This window comes from Buceros rhinoceros, unplaced genomic scaffold, assembly GCF_000710305.1.
Source record: "Buceros rhinoceros silvestris isolate BGI_N320 unplaced genomic scaffold, ASM71030v1 scaffold40611, whole genome shotgun sequence".
NCBI lineage: Eukaryota > Metazoa > Chordata > Aves > Bucerotiformes > Bucerotidae > Buceros > Buceros rhinoceros.
The window spans coordinates 256-20,201 of NW_010395563.1; the positions used below are offsets into that span (position 1 = coordinate 256).

General features: G+C 39.8%; 2 protein-coding genes across 3 annotated transcripts; one reads left to right on the forward strand and one right to left on the reverse strand.

Moving 5' to 3' along the window:
• Positions 1–1,699: 1,699 nt before the first annotated feature.
• KDELC1 (KDEL (Lys-Asp-Glu-Leu) containing 1) lies at positions 1,700–10,740 on the forward strand (the record flags this gene model as incomplete). The annotated part of the gene is made up of 9 exons (XM_010145584.1): positions 1,700–1,927; positions 2,309–2,514; positions 3,256–3,333; positions 7,211–7,383; positions 8,372–8,609; positions 9,186–9,395; positions 9,761–9,850; positions 10,398–10,502; positions 10,723–10,740. Coding segments are annotated over 9 exons (1,346 nt in total), but the record flags the coding sequence as incomplete, so codon positions are not given.
• A 2,258-nt stretch (positions 10,741–12,998) lies between these two features.
• Positions 12,999–19,377, reverse strand: TEX30 (testis expressed 30). 2 transcript variants are annotated; one of them, XM_010145582.1, is made up of 5 exons: positions 19,341–19,377; positions 18,310–18,482; positions 16,829–16,880; positions 14,539–14,750; positions 13,045–13,365 (listed from the first exon to the last, which is right to left on the reverse strand). In XM_010145582.1, the coding sequence occupies exons 2-5, from the start codon at positions 18,430–18,432 to the stop codon at positions 13,192–13,194; spliced, it is 561 nt and encodes a 186-aa protein (XP_010143884.1). In that variant the 5' UTR covers positions 18,433–18,482; positions 19,341–19,377; the 3' UTR covers positions 13,045–13,191. The 2 variants fall into 2 exon arrangements, with proteins under 2 accessions (XP_010143883.1, XP_010143884.1); XM_010145581.1 differs by lacking the exon at positions 19,341–19,377 and having other exon boundaries at positions 12,999–13,365; positions 18,310–18,536.
• Positions 19,378–19,946: the final 569 nt, after the last annotated feature.

Here is a 19,946-nt window from a genome sequence, read left to right on the forward strand (position 1 = left end):
CTTTCCCGGGCATCCGCGCCCACCGCCGCCACGGGTGCATGAGTGCGCCACGTTGGGCAGCCGCTTAAGTACTGGCGAGCCCCGGGTCCAAATCGTAATTGCTGTAATTCTTGTGAGGGAGCGAAGCGTCCTGCTTAGCACCCACCCCCTGAATCGCAGCGGTGCCCCGTCCTCGGCGAGGCTGACCTTGCCTGCCCGTGTGCCAGCTGAACCACTTTCACCCTTTTAGGCAGAAGTTTACTTGGGTTTTTCTTGTAGAAGGGGAGGGCTGAAGGCTCCCTATATGACTTTTTCTGTATATCACTCAGAAAAAAGCTAATTAATCTTTTTAGGAGTAACAAGGGGAGGGGGGGAGATTAAAAAGAGGATGGCAGTGTTCAACAACAAAACACATGTATTAGTCCAGCCAACAATTTATGATTTATTGTCAAAACCTTAAGAGCAACTAATATATTATACCTGGTCAGTTGTCCTGATTGTTTTCACTCTTAGGTACATCAGTATTCCTCCTAAATGAGTAGCCGTAAGATTACTGAAGTAGTTTAGGAATTACTGTATTGGCCGTTAGGTAAACTTAATAGTTTCATGAATGAAATAGATAAACTTAGTTTTCAGAGGACGCTCCTGACTTTCCATTCCTACAGGAAAGAAACCCTGACCGTACAAACTGGATAGTTGCTCAGAGTGCTCCATCCAGGTTGTCCAGATGAGATGCACCATGGCACGCGTGTGTCTGGAACTGCCAGTTCAGCTTACCTTGGAGAGTAGGTATTTCCTGCGTTTAGCTGAACTGGCAGCTCTCCTGTATGTCTGGACAAGTGTCAGGAAAGGTGACCAGGCTGCTGGGTTATAATACATTAGTCCAGGCACTCCCACCAAGTTCTCCCTACATGTGTGGGACCGTGTTTAAAGAGGTGAAAGGAAGTTGGCAGACGCAGCCTTTTGACTGTGCCAGCTTTGTTCATGCTTCAATGACGTGTGATAACTTCATGATTTTTCAAATTACTTTTATTTGGGTTTACAGAGCTTTTTCTAGGATTTGTATGTGATGAATTTTACAGAAACGTCCTAAATACACATTGAATTACATGATCCCACTATAATGTTTTTTCCTACCAAGACACTGGCATTCGTAATATCCTTCCCTCCCCCCATATGAGCTATCATAATGATTATGAAGTTTAACTTCATGCTTTACTTCCTAAACCATACCTGGAAAATAAAGTAAATCTGGAAACATTTAGCTTCTATTTGTTAAGCTGCTAAAGTGAGGCTTGTTTTAGTATTTTTTTTTTTTAAAAGAATCATAGAATGGTGTGATTTGGAAGAAACTTTTAAAATCTTTTTACACTTGAGCTACTACTAATCAGGAGCTATGATGAATTTTTAAAGATCCTCTGTTCCCGTATAATCAAAAAAACCATATTTCCAACACTGTTCAACAGGGCACAAAGTGATCTTGGAGGTGTGTTGGTGAGCATCTGAGTGGAACCTTCTTGATACCTGAAACTTCTTAACAGCATGAGTCGTTTTAGGTAGCCTAACAAAATTCTCTTTGGAAAAATCATGCCTTGCTTGTGAACATGAGGATGTGCTCCTAAACACCTAGTGTAGCTCAGTGAAGTCACTGGAAATCTGTTAACTTGAAAAGTAAAGGGTCAGACTAAGAAAGATCTTATGTATTTCCTTTTGCATTAAGCTCCTGCTTCCTCTCTGGGTAGGTTCACTTCATCACCGGGTGAAAATGCATTCCAGGTGAAGATCACCGCTCCTGATGAACAGTTCACTCGAGTTGGTGTGCAAGTATTAGACAGGAAAGATGGTTCCTTCCTTGTGAGGTACAGGATGTATGCAAGCTACAAAAAACTGAAGATAGAAGTCAAAACTGGAGATAAACATGTCGCAAAGTCTCCGTATGTTTTAGAAGGTAAGAAGCAGCACTACATACAGATTTCCTATCATGGCTTTTTCTCACAGTGTCCCAGAACGTCTTCTGGGGTTAGCATAGGATTTTGCATGACCTCAGTACTACTCCAGACTATCAAATCCCATTGTAATTATGGATTCATTAGAAGTGTCCTGTGCGTACTATTAAAAAAAATAAATAGAAACAAATGCTGAAAAGCTGATGCTTAGCAAATATGTGTAGACGGCTCATACAAAAGCTGATGTAGCTTTACATGACCCCGCTGGAGCCAAAAAAAGTTTGTATGACCATTTAGAGTTGCTGAAGTTGAGATCTTTTCTGATCTCAACAGCTCAATAGTGTGACTTACTAAAAATACATTGATAATTGTGTTCCTGATAGGACCTGTTTACCATGAAAACTGTGACTGCCCTCAGGAGGAGAGCAGTGTATGGTTGGAAGAGATGAACTGCCCTCCAGTCATTCCACAGATTCAAAGAGACCTAGCAAATTTTCCCATTGTTGATCCAGATAAGATTGCAAAAGAAATTCCAGAGAGGTTTGGACAAAGACAGAGTTTGTGTCACTACACCATCAAAGATAATGAGGTACGAAATGGGTTGATCTGAAGTTCATATGGGGATTTGGTGGCAATTCTCACAACTAGGCTGGTTGGCTGTTCTCAGTTGAAAGGCTTCTTGTAGTCTGGTCTCTGAGAAACTTCCTTCTCTTCCTTCTCTTCCTTCTCTGTCCTTGAATACTTTGCATTTGGTATATGAGCTCAACAATCTCTCTCCTACCTTGTGAAGTGCTTTTTGTCCACATGACAACTGGAGCACAGTGAAAGCAAATTTCTTTCCGTGCAATCAATATGAGTGCTGGGCATGGACCTAAGTCTCCTAAATGCTAATTCAGTTTGCTGTTCTCTGTGTTCTCTCTAATTTGACATGCATCAATAAATTACATGTGTAATTCTGAGGTAAGGAAATACCACTTTTAGCTCCACTAAGGATCAGAGCCACAGGGGTTTTTTTAACAAAACTGTACTGACTTCAGTAAAGTTTCATATGGAAGTTAGAACAATGGAACACAATAGAAACTGGCAACCAGTTTCTGCTTCCCTGGACAGACCTTAAACATCTGCAAAAGAAAGCAAAGCTTGTCCTTCTTTTTCTGGTCACTTTCCTGTGATGAGTTAGGAGAACTCTAAAGCTTCCCAGTTGATTCATAAATCTGTACAGCCCTACGATCTGCCTGACTAGATACTAAGTGATTAAAAGTGCTCTAAGTTGTGCCAGCATCCTCCGAAATGAAAACACCAGACCAGTAAAAACATCGTTTATTTTCAGGTTTATATAAAGACATATGGGGAACATGTTGGCTTCAGAATTTTCATGGATGCCATACTGCTTTCTTTGACAAGAAAAGTGAGTACATCTGTACAGTCATTTATTCTCTATGTCCTAATTAATAGAAGCCTGGTCTTAAAAACTGTATTTCAGCATATCTGTTGCTGTATCTGTTACACAGCTGTTCTTGTTCTCTGATGAATAATGGCGAGGTCAGGTGGATTTTCCTCGTTCGAAGTCGGCATGTTGTGGAATGCTATCTGATCAGGGTATGGAGTATCACAAATGTTAATTGAATAGCAGGCTTTTATAGGAGAGTTTGATAGATTTGGACAGAGTGTGAGGGGTTTTTAATAAACTAAATAAATCATGCTGTAGCATCTAATAGAAAATTCTGTCTCTGCTAGTACATTGTACAGGATGACTGAGTTAAAAAAAAAGGAATCTATATTGTTCTCTGTTAAAATCCATATGTTGAAAACAAGGCAGGAAGGGTTGAGAGAGAATACCAAAAGCCCAACAGCTGGCATGTGGGGAACATCCTTTCATGCGTAAGTGAAAAGCACCACGTGGACTCTTTTCTAGGGAATTTTTGAAAAAACATGACATTATGTACATTGTGACAGAATATAGCAGGGGCAAAGTTTCAGCACACAGATACATGATTACTACATAAAGAGAGTAGTAAAAGAAATATGAAGATATCTGAGATAATTTTTATTTTTAACTCTAAAAAGGCAAAGCACTTTGTCTTTTAAAAAGGAGAGAAAGAAGAGAGGAGCTACTTAAGTATGGAGTTCTTCACCTAAAAAAAAATCCTTAAAAATAAACACATTATAAGCAGCTGAAAGATGAGGTAACTGGTGTGAAACAATATGAATTTATCATAAAATGTCGTAAGTATATAATTTATTTGTATAACAAGTTTAATAGGCTTCTGTATGGATGTCAGGTATCTTAATTTTAGTTAGGCTTCTTCTAGGTAAGTTTCTTCTTTGACTAGAAGAAACACTGTAACCTGCTTGGAAAACCTTACTTAAATAATAGTTGCCAGAGAGGTAAAAGGTGTCACAAACGTATTCTTCAGATATTTATCCTGGGTTCTGTCCCCATTTAATAACTTAGCTGTATTTTGACTGAATGATGGACTAGGAAATACGCTTATTGAATTTTCAGGTTACAGAATTGAAAGAACCTTCAAGAACCTCACAGTACAGCATCACAATTAAAAACTTTCGTAATAAGCAAGAGAAATTGTATGGAAAAATGGATAAAATAAAGTGCCACGGGTAGGATACTACACCAAGGCTGGATAAGTCACGTAGTTGAGACACCTATTTAAAACAGAGAGTGAGTGGCTATGTTTTGCAGACAAGCATGAAGGTTACAGTATCACAAATTTAACAGGAGTCAACAGTGGCACACTGTCGCAAAAAGCTAAACACACGCATTGACAGAACAAACACGTGAAAGAAATGTAAAGTAACCTTTCCATTACACCCAGGATTCGTAACGGATCAGGTATGCTGCTGCGTCTGCCTTTGGGCATCATGCTTCAAGAAAAGTTGTGTAGTTACTGACATTGCCCAGGGAAGTGGTAAGGATGAATAGAGAGACAAATGATGTTTCATTTAAATGGGGATTGTTTCATCTAACAGTGTCTAAGTGAAGGCAGGAATGTAGCCTTTCATTAGGTAAGAGGTTGCTCTTCCATCTTTTGCGAAGATGGAAGTAAGCTGTTCTTGGTGTCAGTAGTGTTGGACAAGAAATAATGGAATTAAATTGCATCAAAGGTGTTTAGGCTAAATGTTGGAAAAGATTTGCGAACTCCAAGGACAGAAATTCTTTACAGACCCAGAAAACAAAATTTGTCTCATCCCCATTAAATATTTCAGGAATTTCCCTTAAGACACTGAAAAACAATAGAAATATTGGGTTGGAGAAGAAGAATTAACCTGTTGAATGATTTTGCCATTGAGGATATACATAAAATATAATTTGTAGCGTTTTTATGTCCATTATAACCATTACGTGGTACTGTACTAATAAGGTTGAGTGCTGAAGATCAGAATGTGTAGCCAAACCCCCTTGAAAGGAAGGTACACCATAAAACCTCTTCTGTCGGTCCGTATACCACAGACAAAAAAGTACTGCTTTGGGTCTCTGTCTCTAGAATTTCTGGGTGTCTCTGCCAAAGGTTTTCCCATGTCATCAAGTCAGAGAAGAGTATCTTCAACGTTTAGAAAGATGTTTGGTATTTAGCAAATATCTCTGTCCATAAAGTTAAATTCAATTAAATTAGAAACTTAATGAAACATGTTTGGGCCTCAGAAGAATCCTGAAATGTTAGCCCTGTGACCAGCCATTCTGACCTGAAGAGTAAAGGGATTTGAGAGGAGAAATGCTTTGATGCATGTATACGATGAGGGGTCAGCAATATGTTCAAACTATGTTTTTACATATGTATGTGTACTTGAATTTGAGAATTACTAAGATTCATAGTTGTTCTTTCTTCAGAGAAGATATTTTTTCATGTAGATCTTAGGATAACTGATGATAACATTTAAACAAAACATCCTAATCACACACAGGCAATTGTGATCTCTGTATTATGTTAGTAGTTAGGAGAGACATCGTGGAGTTATTCCAACTGTTTTCCAAAAATGCCCGCATAATAATCAATCAGATGTTCATAATAGTCAAACACCCAATTAAGACTTATTAAGGAGAGAGGCAAAAACAAAAGAAAAAAAGATGGTGTCACAGTATAAAGCCTGTGACATGCCTGCCTTGTGAAAACGGTGCGGTCCTCATTGCAGTTTCTCAAAAAGAACTGCACAGCAAGAAGGCTGTTTGGGCATGCAAAGACGGGCTAATTTAACTGGAATTCTTTCGCTTTGAAAGAGGCAACCGAGGGGTATGTAGTGGAGCTTATTTATATTTTTAGAAATTACTGTCGCAAAGAGGGTGATCTAAGGGCAGATACAGCATCAGTTCTGCACTGACATTATACATGCCTTCAGGGTTTTGTAAAACTCAACCATATGTCACCTTCAGCCTTCTGCTTTCCAGATCGAAGTGTCCCCACCATTTTCAGTTTCTCCTCGCAAGGCAGCTGATCTATCCCTGTCACAGTAGCTGCCTTTTTTCGTACCTTTTCTTACTTTGTTTGCAAATATGAGAACTACACGCAGTGCTGAAGATGGTCGTGCTTTGAAGTTTCCTATAGCAGCAAAATTATGCCCTCTGTCGTGTTGTTACAACATTTCCTGGCTGTCAACAGTATTTCTCTTGCTTTTTGGCTGTGACAGTGATTTCAGATGCAGTTCCGTACTACCAACTATTTTAAATAAGTGAGAACGTTATGCTTAATAATTAGCTCCAGTGCTGACTAAATGTGGTCTTCCCATCATGGCTGTTCATTTCTGTTACTACTTTTCTGCTGGGTTTAGTTGTCATGCAGACACAAAGCAAATCAGTTCACTGATGTGACAGAAAACTAATTTACCACCCAACAGCAATTTTCTATTCAGTCAACAGGGTGGTTCCACTTCCCTTGAAACTACACAATTGCCTACTAGATCCCACTGCTAGCCTCGTACAAAGATTGCTTGGCCAATCATGTAAGGTATAACAAGAAACCATCTTCTCAACTGGGGTGTTCCCATCCCTTAAAAAAAGAGGGAGAGAAAGCATTTATGTGAGTCGGTGTACATCTTTAAAGAAAAGAAATTAATCTTGCAAGCTTTACTCTGTGGTCTCAGCACTTCTCGTGTTTCTAAACTTTAACATTTTATTACAGATTACATTATAATGTATATTATAATATACATTAAGTATATTAGAGACCTGGCTATTTTTTCTTCTAGTGAGGTTGTTTTCAAAATGCAAGATGCCAGCAGAAGAACACTGCTTTGTGTTAAAATGCATTTGTGCCTGCTTTGCTTCTATTTAGGTGAAAATGCCAGATGTAGAATTTTTTGTAAATTTGGGGGATTGGCCTCTGGAGAAAAAGAAGTCCCCACAGAACCTGCACCCTATCTTCTCATGGTGTGGGTCCAGTGAGTCAAAAGACATTGTCATGCCAACATATGACTTAACAGACTCAGTTTTGGAGACCATGGGACGGTAAGAAATTGCTTAAAATTTTCACAAAATTCACAGCGAATGATCTTCCAAAAAGATATTTGTATTAACAGTACATTAGTGTTTTTTAATTATTCATTGAGACGTTGGCACCCTGTAGGTAGGCAATAACCATGTAATCAATATCGTAACATTAACCAAGTTATGTATTGTATAGCATAAATTATATATGTTAAAATACCTCGTTTTATTTAAAAAATAAAAATTAATCTAAACATAGTCAAGTCCCTGAAAACAGCACTTAGAGGGAATGTTTCAAGGTAGATACTTTGCTTGCTTGCTTTGTTCCTTCCCCCTCTAACCAAACCTGTTGACAACTGGCCAGGTCTCTTTTTTCCTCATTTTCCTAGAATATTTTTTCTGTACCTTTTAAAGCGCACTCAGCAAGAATTCTTGACCTAGGACCTACCATCTCCCGCTTTGATCACTGATGATAACTGGCCTCGGTTTCTGCTCTGTTGCTGACTTGAAACTCTACAGAGCCAGCTTCTCAAAGATCCATCGTGATCCATTTTGAACCTGATAATCGTTTTGCTGCATTTAGTTCAGGTTCCTTATTATCAAGATTTTTCCTGGATTTGCTCCCTCCTGCCCCCCCAATTTATGTGTTTTAATTTAGCGAAGTTTTTAAGGAAGCAAAGTGTGTTGTATTATGCTAGTTACATTACGCTGCGTGGCCTTCATCTGTCTGGCAATTACATCCACTTACAGCCCTGAACCTTTTCCTTGAAAAATGACAATGCCGTGTTGTCATTGAATTGATGCTGTCTTGCCACAGGCCTGTGAACTTGACATTCCTCATCTCTTTTTATTGCTGGAAAAATACTGATAGAATGTGTGCGTGGCTGTGCTCATGACTCACCTTCATCCTTGGTATTTGCCTGTTGGTACTGTAAACTCTAAGAAATTGTGCCTAAAAAAAAATAAATTCCAGTAAGCGTCACTATTATATCACTTCTTTTTCCTCCAGAGTGAGTCTGGATATGATGTCAGTTCAAGCAAATACTGGTCCCTCGTGGGAAGACAAGAATACCACAGCATTCTGGAGAGGACGTGACAGCCGCAAAGAGAGGCTTGAACTTGTAAAACTCAGCAGAAAATATCCAGAGATCATAGATGCTGCTTTCACAAACTTTTTTTTTTTTAAACATGATGAAAGCCTCTATGGCCCCATTGTTAAGCACATTTCGTTTTTTGATTTTTTTAAGGTAAGCCACTTACCATTTTTCATAGTATTAAGTTCTCAGTGTTGCCCATTATCAAGTAACTTTGAATATACTATTGGTAATAAAGCGATTTTTGGTTCTTCAGCACACCTCCAGTAACAGGCATCCCTCCAGTGGGATTAACCGCTATGTAGCTCTTACACAGGGGATAATAATGTTTGATTTGCATCTGAAGGTTCTGTAGAACCTTGTGTAATCTATGTAACTCCGAATTCCTTTCTATTTCTTTTTCCTGGTTCAGCGATCAGGACTACTAACATAACTAACATAGTGGGAAAATCAGTGGATGAAGTGGCGCAGCTACCCTCACATCTGAGAGTGAGCATCTAAGAATTTCCGGAGAACTTAATTGATGAAGAGGGCATCCCTCTGTGCCCTGCACTGTGATGAATTCCAAACTAAATAATAAAAGCTACTTAGACACTGATGCTTGCCTAGCCAGTCCTACATTGCTCAATATCAGCAAGTCAGTAATACCAGCGCCCTTAGAATAATATAACCTAACCAAGCGACTTGGATCTTCTGTTTGTTAATAACTTATGGTAATTTTCTTTCCAGTATAAATACCAAATAAATATAGATGGCACAGTGGCAGCATACAGATTGCCTTACCTACTGGCAGGGAACAGTGTGGTGCTAAAGCAAGACTCCATCTACTATGAGCACTTTTATAACGAGCTGCAGCCATGGAAACATTATATTCCATTTAAAAGTGACTTGAGCGATCTCCTGGAAAAACTACAGTGGGCAAAAGATCATGATGAAGAGGTAAACAAACATTTAGAAGTACTCAGCAATGTTTCTAGGCAAAATAGAGAAAGCAAAAAGTGCATTTATTTAAACAAAGAAAATTTATTAGAAGGACTTAAAAATTATTGTCATCAACTTTACAAGTAAGAAAAACAGTTTTTTAAAAAAATATGTAATAACTGCCCTTAATTTGAAATTAAATTGAAATTTGGAAAAATTAAGAGTATTTTAAGAATGTCTAACTTTTAAAATGAAGAATGCTTAAATAAATAAGTTATCCTAAACTGTCAACGCTATACTTAACTCCAGAATCAATACTGGCATCCTGACATAACTATTTTTTGAGAATTTAAAAAAATCCAAACTTCTATTTTCTTTGACAGGCAAAAAATATTGCAAAATCCGGACAAGAATTTGCAAGAAACAATCTCATGGGAGACCATATTTTTTGTTACTATTTCAAACTTTTCCAGGTTAGTATATTTTTAATGGCCTCAGCCACAAAAAAAGAAATCCCACAGAAAGAACTTAGGGCAGTGGAGCTGCTGGAAGTTGGCCAGTACTTGAGCCAGTACTTGAGGCCACAAGGCAAGCAGTGGCAGTTCAGCGCTTCCGTTGGTTTACAAACCTTGTTTGCAGTTATTTCCTACGAGACCCCTTAAGACTACACTGGCACTTTGAGAGAAGCAATCAGATCTCATAAATCTTGATCTAATCCGCAAGAACATGTTGCCCACAATGATCAAAGAATTCCTCATCAGACAGACACCCTGTGAACCACAGCTGAAAATGTCTGTGCATTAGCACCGAGACACCAGAACTCCAGTGAGGCACCCGCGGGGGCTCCTGCCTGCCCTTCAGTATCTGCTCACCCTTTCTGCCACACAGTGTGGAGCAACGGATTGTGCCACCCCCGAGCGTTTACAGAATTGCTCAGCTGGGTTGGTGCAGCATTGACAACCAGCTGTACAATCTGAGAAGTTTGAATTAACGATACCTTCCTTTCTTTTTTAAAACTAGGAGTATGCCAGCTTGCAAGTGAGTGAGCCAAAAATCAGAGAGGGGATGGAGAAAGTACAGCAACCTGAAGATGACCTTTTTCCATGTACTTGCCACAGAAAAAAGGTACAGTACACACAGCGTTAAATGCAAAGTGCTGGATGTCTTCAGTTCAGTCATCCAAATGGGAACAGGCATTCCTCAGTATCTCACGGTATCAGTTACCAGACCAAACCATTAACACATGTCAAACGTAGAAATATTTCTTCATATATTTTCAGGACTAAACAGTTAAAAATTGAGTTTCCAATTAACTGAAAAAATGATTCTTCTTTCTTGACTGCAGGCCAAAGATGAACTCTGACAGAAAGAAATATTTTTGAATATTTACCTGGATTCAGAATGGCTTCTTAAGGAGAGAAGAAAAATTTGGATTAAAATGCCAGTGGATAATGTCAGTGGATGTGAAGCTTACTCTATCATGATCTACACATGGCAGAAAACCAAGCATGCCCTATTTCCTTTCTATCACGCAGTGGTTGCAGAGCCTTGTTCAAAACCATTTTTATAATTTTTTTTTAAATAAAACCCACGTTTGTATCAGTCATGTGTTACTGTCCTGAGATACCTTGCAAATGCAGATACTTTTTACTTGTGCTTCTTACGCTGAGTCTATTCATAAGCATGTTCTGCAAAAAAGGGCAGATAAGAATTGTAATCCTACCTCCCAACCCTATGCATTTATCCAGAGTCATCTTTTTCAGACCATAACTTCGTTCCTTCTGAAAGAATCAATATTCTCAGAGTGATGTGGGGTTTGTAATAAATCTTTATAACCTGAAGGAAGAACACAGTGTTATTGGGCACTTCAGGAACAGTAGATAAAAGTTTTAACTTCCATACAATTTTTCCACAGATGCTTTGTGCAACTCAGTCTTTTTGGGAATATGAAGGGAGAATTAAGTAGTGCTGAACAGTGAGTACTCAAACTACGCCAGTCTGTTTCAACAGTCTAGTTATTTTTAAAATACCCAATCTCCACTGATACTAAGTAATTTGACTGTTACTCTTGAGCATATCAACATCATCTGAAAATGATCCATAGATGGATTTAAAGTCAAGTCTAAATTAATCAAACTCTAAAGTTAACACATACATTTCCAGTCCAAAGTGAGAAATTCTCTGTAGTGCAGCCAGCTGATTTAAAATCCATACAGCTGTTTTCTTTCTTTGCAAACATTTAGACATGTGCTACACTCACTGAACAAGATTACTGCTGGGACACCAGCATTCTTGAGGCATCTTGTGAGAAACAACAAAAGAATATTGTATCTATCTGATTAACATTTTTATCTTTAGCCTGTAAAAGCAAGTATAGGATTTTTTACTACAGTAAAAGCAAGCCATAGGACTTGTTTGATCATATGGTAAACAACGTATGTTACAATTTAACTATAATAGCCTACAGTCTTGAATAGATTTTATGATACAGTCCAGCACTAAAATAAAGGTGTCTGATCTAAGCACCTGACTGAAACATCAGAGAAACCCTCAGCTCACCAGGGCTAGCTCAGCATGTGTTAAGCAGCTCTGCCCTGTCACACACAACAGCTTTTCCCAAGATACCCTTTCAGGCTCAAGGTGCCTGCTCACATTCAGCAGGCCATCAAGATGTGGAATGACTGGAGCAGATTTTAGGGAACTCTTGGCAGTGGAGGTGAGACCATCATCTTGGGAGACAACGCTAAGACACTTTTCTTCGGACCAACCAGCCATTTCATCTCAGGGGTCATTGTTCAGCTGATGCTTGCTGATGACTGGGCTGTAAGCAATTTAATACGTTGCTGTAACCTTTGGTTATACTGACGGGTTGCTCATGGCCTGCAATGGGGAAGTCTGCAGCTGCAAGCACACACAGTGTCTTTTAGCCACTCTGCAACATCAGAACTCAGCTGAAGACCTGAGCTCCTCCTGCTAATGGATAATGAGGACCAGGCCCCAACCTGCCTCTTTGCAACATGTCATACGTGCTTTGTCCTCCGGGAGTTCCTCCACCAGTATAACCATACTCAGTCTTTTATCACTTTTTACTGAATGGTCTTCCATGCCCGTCTCTCCAAAGGGCCTCTGTGACTGGACCAAGGGAAGCTGCTGGAGAGTGACTTTTCAAAACTGTGACCCACACTCTTTGCTCCTGCTGCACAGCCCTGCCTGCACTATCTCCTCCTCCCCACGCAGGCCAAGAATCTGGCTCCTCAGGGTACTGACACTGTAAATTATGAGATATTCCTCTCCCTACATCACAGGTTTTGAAGTGCATTGGAGTGCCAAGGCACAGCATCAAGACAGAGTAGTGCAACCCATCCCAGCCAGCCTCACTGTGTGAGTTGTGCTCACCGAATTCTACAAATTGACAGGTTTTAATTTCAAACAAGTACAGCATCAGAAATGTACTCATAAATGAAACGCACCTAAAGATTTGCCATCAAAATATTTTTTTCCAGTATATTACTTCAAATATCAGTCAAAGGCATTTACTTGGTAATGCAGAGCACTAAGTGTTGTACTCATTGTTTGCAGAGAAACGGAAAACAATGCTGCCACTCTATTAAATACTTTGCAGAATTTCTGTCCCTCCTTTAAAGAGTTCTTTTATTGTTTTGCATGATTTTTTTTATTCATACAGAAAAGTCATTTGCATTTATGCTTAGACCTCTGAAAACATGTTTGAAAAAATACACCTCTCAGAAATAACAAACTCCAATTTGCTGCATTTAGGAAAAGCTAAATGAAGATACTGCTTAAACACTGTAAATCATGCGTGCTGCAGTTCAATGTTCTCTCCAAGCCAAGAAAAAACTTGGGCATTTATTTCTTCCATGACATCATCTGTCGTTCGTCCTTTGACTGCCATCCCATGGTTTGCTTTATCAATCCAATGGATTTTTTTAGGGGCTTTCATTTTGCTTGCCACACCTTCTAGCAATTTCTACAGAGAAAATAAGAATGAAAAAGTTTAGAGAATGAGCTGTTACGAACTTCTAGATGTCTCTTGCTTTGCCTGTGCAACACATAATAGGCAGCTCTTAAAAGCAAAATGATCTGTGTGCACATTAAAAACACCCTGGTAGAAAAGGCGTGATGATACTTTATTCACTAATGGCATTTGCTCAAAGGTTCACCTCACTCGAAGACATAGTAGCAGAGCATAAGAACTTAAAGAACTGCAAAGGTCACAAATGTGTGCAGTTTCCTTCCCCACAGTGACAAAGGAATCCTTTTACTGCCAGAGGGTAGGTACTATCAATAAAATAACAGAACTCCTTCAGATTTGTCTGACTGAAGCCATTTTGTTATTTTTTTTATTTGACCGACTCAGGGGCAGAGCAGCAATGTGATTCCCTAGAGACTGGCTTTGACTCTGTCCAACTTTCTCAGCAGGTCTGAGAACCAGCTCAGGAAGTCTCAACAATTTCCCCATTAAGAGGGCACTCCAAGCATCTGCTGGTTGACAGCGTGACTTATTTCAGTGACAACTCCACACAAAAGCATTACGACTCCTTAGAAACTGTCCAAGCATGAAAATGCCAGTTGTGGACACTCCCAAATTCAAGTCGAATTGTTCAAGAACAACAGATACCTATTTGCAAGAAAATAAAGCAGAAAACTGCACAACTGTCCTTCATTTCTACCAAAATAACACCTACCACAGAAGTCTGACTTGTGGGTAGAACCACCTTCGTAGAAGGATTTGTCAGGAAAATGTGACAAATGTGAAATTGGTAGCACAGCACAGTGTTTTGCAACCTGAAACAGTTAAAACAGACCAGCAAATAACTCGCTCCTTCCACCGGCCACTTTTAATTTGTACAATCCTATCAAAAAAGACAAAACATTTAAAGCAGCAGTATTTGAGTGGCCCAGGATTTGCTGATGAGAATCATCAAGAATGGAGTTTTAAGCAGCAAAAGAAACCCTCGGGTTTCCTTACGGCTGATGAAGTTTCCTAGCCAAGGCTTCCTTCAGTAGAAATATATATATATATATTTAGAGAAGGCTGTCAGCCAAAGTCACAGCTGCGTGTAGCAGTACAGACGTCACTCAGACTCATTCCTGTTCCTCCATACTGCCCCTTCCCAGCAGGATTTACAGGAGTACTTACTTTCTCACACATCTCGTCCGCTGATCCCGAGACAAACAGCACTGGACACCTGATAAATAATAAATCTTCATCCCGGAGCTTGGACTGAAGTTTTGGTCGATGCAATGGGTAAGACAAACATACTAGACCTTGAATGAAGTCATCACCATCATCATCATTCTGGCTAAGCTGACGTATCACAGAGGCAGCAGCTCGAGAGCCCATGGAACGGCCTTTCTCCCATGCAAAATAAAGGAAAAAAAGGTATTTGCTGTCACCTCATCTACTTTCTGTTTGAGTAAACACCTCCTAAAAACAACCCAGCTGAGTGTATTTCAGTATATCGTTAGTACAATATGTTAGGGATGCTTTTATTGATATACTCCATGAAAAATATTAATCCTAATTTCAACATTTTCTGCTAAAATATTTGTCTGGTTATATTATGATTTCACATCCCCATTTAAAAAAGAAGGGGAAAAAACAGATAAAAGGGAAGGGATCCTTTGCAATACTGAAGGAACAACAGCCCATCGTGGGCTGCTTCTTTCCCCTGGAAGAGAGGGACAGGTCCTATCCTCCAGACCCTTGAAATTTAAGATAGCAGTGCTATTATCTTGTATAATTTTTTTTCAAGCAACCTTAATCTGCTCAAATTAAAAACAAATTTTATGTGCCTTACTCCCAAAACAAATCCAGCATTTATGCACACCTCAAACTTTAGCCTGAAAGTTAAAGAAAAAAAATAAATGTATGAACTTGTAGCATGAGGTCACTCAGCAACAGCAAGGGGATATCAAAGTATCTCCTCAAAGAAGAGGCATGTGAGCTGCCAATGCTCTGTAAGTGAGCATTAGAAGTGGCTGATTCCAGTGGGGTTACCTTACATCAGCGCAGCTTTGGTTTCACTTAGTCAGAGGACATTCAGAGTTTCCCTATCAGGTTATACCTAATCACACTCATCCACTTCCCCTTTCACATAATATAACTGATTTTTTTATCTGCCACTAGGTTTTATCTACCAAAACCTGTTTTGGGAAAATGGGTTTCTATTTACCCAGTAACCAGAACTCTTCAAGATCTGCAGTTAAAAAGTACACGTGGATTATCAGAGGAGTCACTGTCACTTACAAGTGACAAGGAAGTTTCCTCACAAATGTGAGGAGGAAAATGAGGGATGTTGTTCTTGTATCTAAAAGGAATTGATAAGGCTAAGACAAACAAGGGATACTGTTCTGGTATGTCAAAGAAACTGATAAAGTAAAAGGGAGGCAGTCTTGCAAGACGAGAAGAGAAACCAGAAGGCAATTAAAAGAGAGAAGAAACCAGATAACGGGCCATAAAACCTTGAATGTGTCAAACTGGGGTTGACTAGGATGGATGGGCCTTGGGAAGCAACACTGCGCTTGCTTAATAGCCTGTTGAATATTACTTTCTCCTCCTAGGGGAGGCATAAGTCCGAGTTAATGAGACATGCGACGCATGAAGTTGTATGATCCAATGTTACCTGTAACATGTAATAGGCGTAACGGGTAAGTCTGTAAATCTTGGAGTACCCAGCCAATGGGGAAACAAGGGAGGGATCTTTCGGCCGGGAATAGGGTATAAAAACTCATGTATTTTTCTATCAAATTGTGCCTACTTGTCTAGACACCCGATCTTTAAAGAACGTAATAAAAGTAGGTGCTTCACTGAGAAGTCTGGCCTGGGTCTCTATGGCGAGGTTTTCTCTCGCTCGTTTCTAACACAAAGAACCTGGAAAACATGGTCTATTGCTTTTTCCTTCCTCCTTCTGGAGCAAGATCTGAGAGGAGAGTGAATAGGTCCAGACAGCCACACTCCCCAGAGAATCCGACGAAAGTGGCAGGCTGGATGTTCCCATCTGTGTCCCAAGGAGCAGCACTGCTCAAGCCAGCTGTGAGGGAGCTGAGATGCTCACCCACCCCATGCAGCCGCCAGCTACATCACTGGTGGCATTCAGACATCCAAATACAGGTCTGTACATGGGCTTGGCACCTATGTCCCCAGAGCAGTCAGGGTACTGCTAATCAATTAATGAAGGTTACAAAGCATTCCACTGTCAGCAGGTAGCTGAACTGCTTTCTTGGGGCAATACTGACTACTGGGGGTTTATTCAGCTTGTTCCCACGTAGAGAGCAAGATTTTAATGCCCGCTTCAAACTGAAACCTGTCGTGCACATCTGTTCATTCACTGCTTACCAAAGCAGGACAAACTTAAAAAACAGTAATTACAAACTGCAGTCATTAGAGGCAGCGTAAGGGAGAAAACTGTAGGTAATAAAAACAATACCTGCAAGGAAGACACCTGAAAGTTTATAATCATCAGAAAGCTTTAAGTATTCCTAAAGAAATAAGATAAACAGAAGCATTACAAGTCAGAATTAACACACCTGAGAGGCTGGGGCTTCTGCAGATAGCTACCAAACACAAAATGGGAAGCTCTTTCAGCACTGCAGATTAAACAACAAACAGATACACACCAGTTGCTCTCATTTTTCTTTTCCACGCAAATGATTTCATAACATTTTGCAGCAACAGCAGAATAAAAATGTGCAATTTCACATCAGGTCTCAGCAAGTCTAGAATTTCAGATGCTCTATCGAGTTACCAAAACGTAGATGTTATCAACTGTTATCAACTGAGTTATAGTAACAGACCACATTCACACTCTTAGCCAAAGGCAAATGTGCTCTCCACTGAGGCTGAGGTCATGTATTTCCAACAAAAAGCTTAAGAAACTATCATTATGTCTGACAGAAAACATAAAAACCAGCCACAAATTTTTCAGTTTCCAGGAGATAACTAATGGGATGCTGTCTTAGCAGAGGCCTTTGTATTACCTTTATACAGCAGCATAAGCTCATTAACACATCATGCTTCTTCAAAAGAGAACGGAGAGCAGATCCACATTAAAGTGAGCAAAGTCTAACTTCAAATTAATGTACATCTAATCACATGATATCACACAAATTAATTTTGTAAGAACTGGACTTAGTTGCCGTACAAAAATACCTGATGTTCAACGCGAAGGGCTCAAGCTACCTTCCCATGCCTCAATAAAAAGTAGCTAGATAACCAGAAGAAAAATTCTACTCCTTCCCACACGCTCCAGAACACGAAGATCCTCTAAGCTGATACTATTATAACAGAAAGCTGCTCGTTTTAACAAAGCCTAGGTACATAAGAACATCTTAAATAACATAGCAGCAGCAGAAAGAGATAAATATAACAGCCTGAATTTATCTTGAAATCAAAGTCTGTTTAGACTCTAGGGCTCTCATATGCTACTCCCAATTTCTTTTGCTTCAGCCTCTCCTGCGACTCAGAGTCCCCTACTCTTTCTCCCCAGTCTTGTTCTTCCAGCTGCCAACCATCGGAGAACCAACAAAATTCCCAGTCAGCTTCATTTCTCTCAAAAATGCTTCCAAACCTGCATCCCTTAATCACCTTCCTCTTACCAAGCCCTCCCAGAACACCTATCTATTGTTTCTAACATACTTTCATTTTTTCAAGCTGTAAGCTTCCCCACAAAACACCCTTACTGTCTTCACATCCTCTTCTCAAGCTTATTTTTCTCTACCTGAACTCAAACCCACATACTTGCTGCAGCTGTTTGAGCCCATATAAACATTGTTCCTGCTGTTTCTATAAAAAAAGAGAGCGCTCCATTTAGCTAAACTTCACTGCTAATTTTCCCACTGTTGCTTGACTAATCTCCCAGAAAACAGCACCCATGGATCCAAGCTTTGGCAGAATTTGGTCACTTCTTACCACAACTGTTTTGAAGGCCTTAGTCCTATAAGCAATGTTAAGGCCTTTACAAGTAAACCGCAGGCACAGAACACCGTGGGACGCAAGACAGGATGCCAAAGACACTAAGTGGGGGAAATTCATATCTCCTCCAGCTCCATGGGTAAGAATCACTCCGTATGTTGATTTCTTCTCTGGGACAGAAATGATAGCATCAAGATATTTGTTTCCAAAAGGTATTTTCACTTTAACCTAGAAATGAAACAAAACCCAACATAATTAAAAAGCACACTTCGGTCTACACATTATGATGAAGAAAAATTAGACACTTAAGAAAGAAATCCAAACTGCAAGTCCATTTTTATTTCTTCTGTGTAAGAGTACTGAATGAGTAGTTCTGGCTGAAAGATTTTCCATGCAATAATGGGCAAATTACTTTATAACTTCATACCTTATTTTTCTCTGTTAGAAAATGAAGCATCCCTAGCTTCAAAGGATGCTTCAAGGCATAAACTGAAATGCCTCTACCCTTCTTTATATATTTCTATATCTAGCTGTTTGAGAGCTAACTGCCATACTTGACTTGAATATTAAGTCTTCTGCAGTAAGAAAAATTCTCTCTTACAAAAGAGATAAAAATAAATAAGAAATATGATCTCTTCTATAATTGCAGATTCCTATAGTGGAGAAAGTATTTTTATCACCCTTCTCTCACAGAATTAAGGAAGCCCCTAAACATTTATTACAACCAAATTACTTTGCATCTGTAGAGCCATATGGAGTATATAGTATCAAGAGAACCCCCAGGCTGACAGCAACTGTTTAATCCTGTAGCTGTAGGATCCACGTACAAGCCTGATTACATAGGGGAAAGACCAAACCAAGTATTATGAAAAATCAATTTGAACACACAAGTTTTAGACAGTACATGCAGCTATAAGAAAAAAAAACCACAGAAATTACTTTTTACATTGTGTTCAATAATAACTGATAGCAGATGTCACAAGATACGTATTTCACATATAATATGCTAAGATAAGCAAGACATTTAATCTCTAAATAGCATCCAAAACCACAGAAACAGAAGACATGAAGAAAGATAAGACATAGCAAACGTTTCCAAATTAGACACTTGCAACTACTCAGTGGAGCAGCAGCTTGTATGTAGTCAAAGACTGAACTTTCACCGAGGACTGGAGAGACACAGCCAGTGTCAGGCTGGTGGAGAGCCTCTAGTCATCACTGACATCTGTAGGAGCTGAATCAGACGCAAGGCCAACTGGCAACTGAGCTACATGAAAGGGGACTGGACAGCACATGTGCTGTTTCATGCTACAGCTTCTGAAAGCAAAAAGGAAAACGTCCCAGGGCCAGGATAAGAATTCCAAGCCACCACCTCCCCAAAGGCTCTCCTTGGCAGCGGTCCTACGTGGCACTGCACTGGGAAGGAGGTTTGTAGTGGCCTCACGGAGCTGCTTCCCTTGCAGCCTTTCCTCAGCTGAAGCCGGCAGAGGATGGCAGACAGTGTATGGGCGGTCAGACATGTGGGACAGCCAGCAGCCACACGCGTCTGTAGCGGTGGGCATCAATCTGAAGCTGCTGCTTCCTGGCTACCGGGCCACGGCTCAGTGAAGACACCAGGCCAGGCCGGGCTCAGC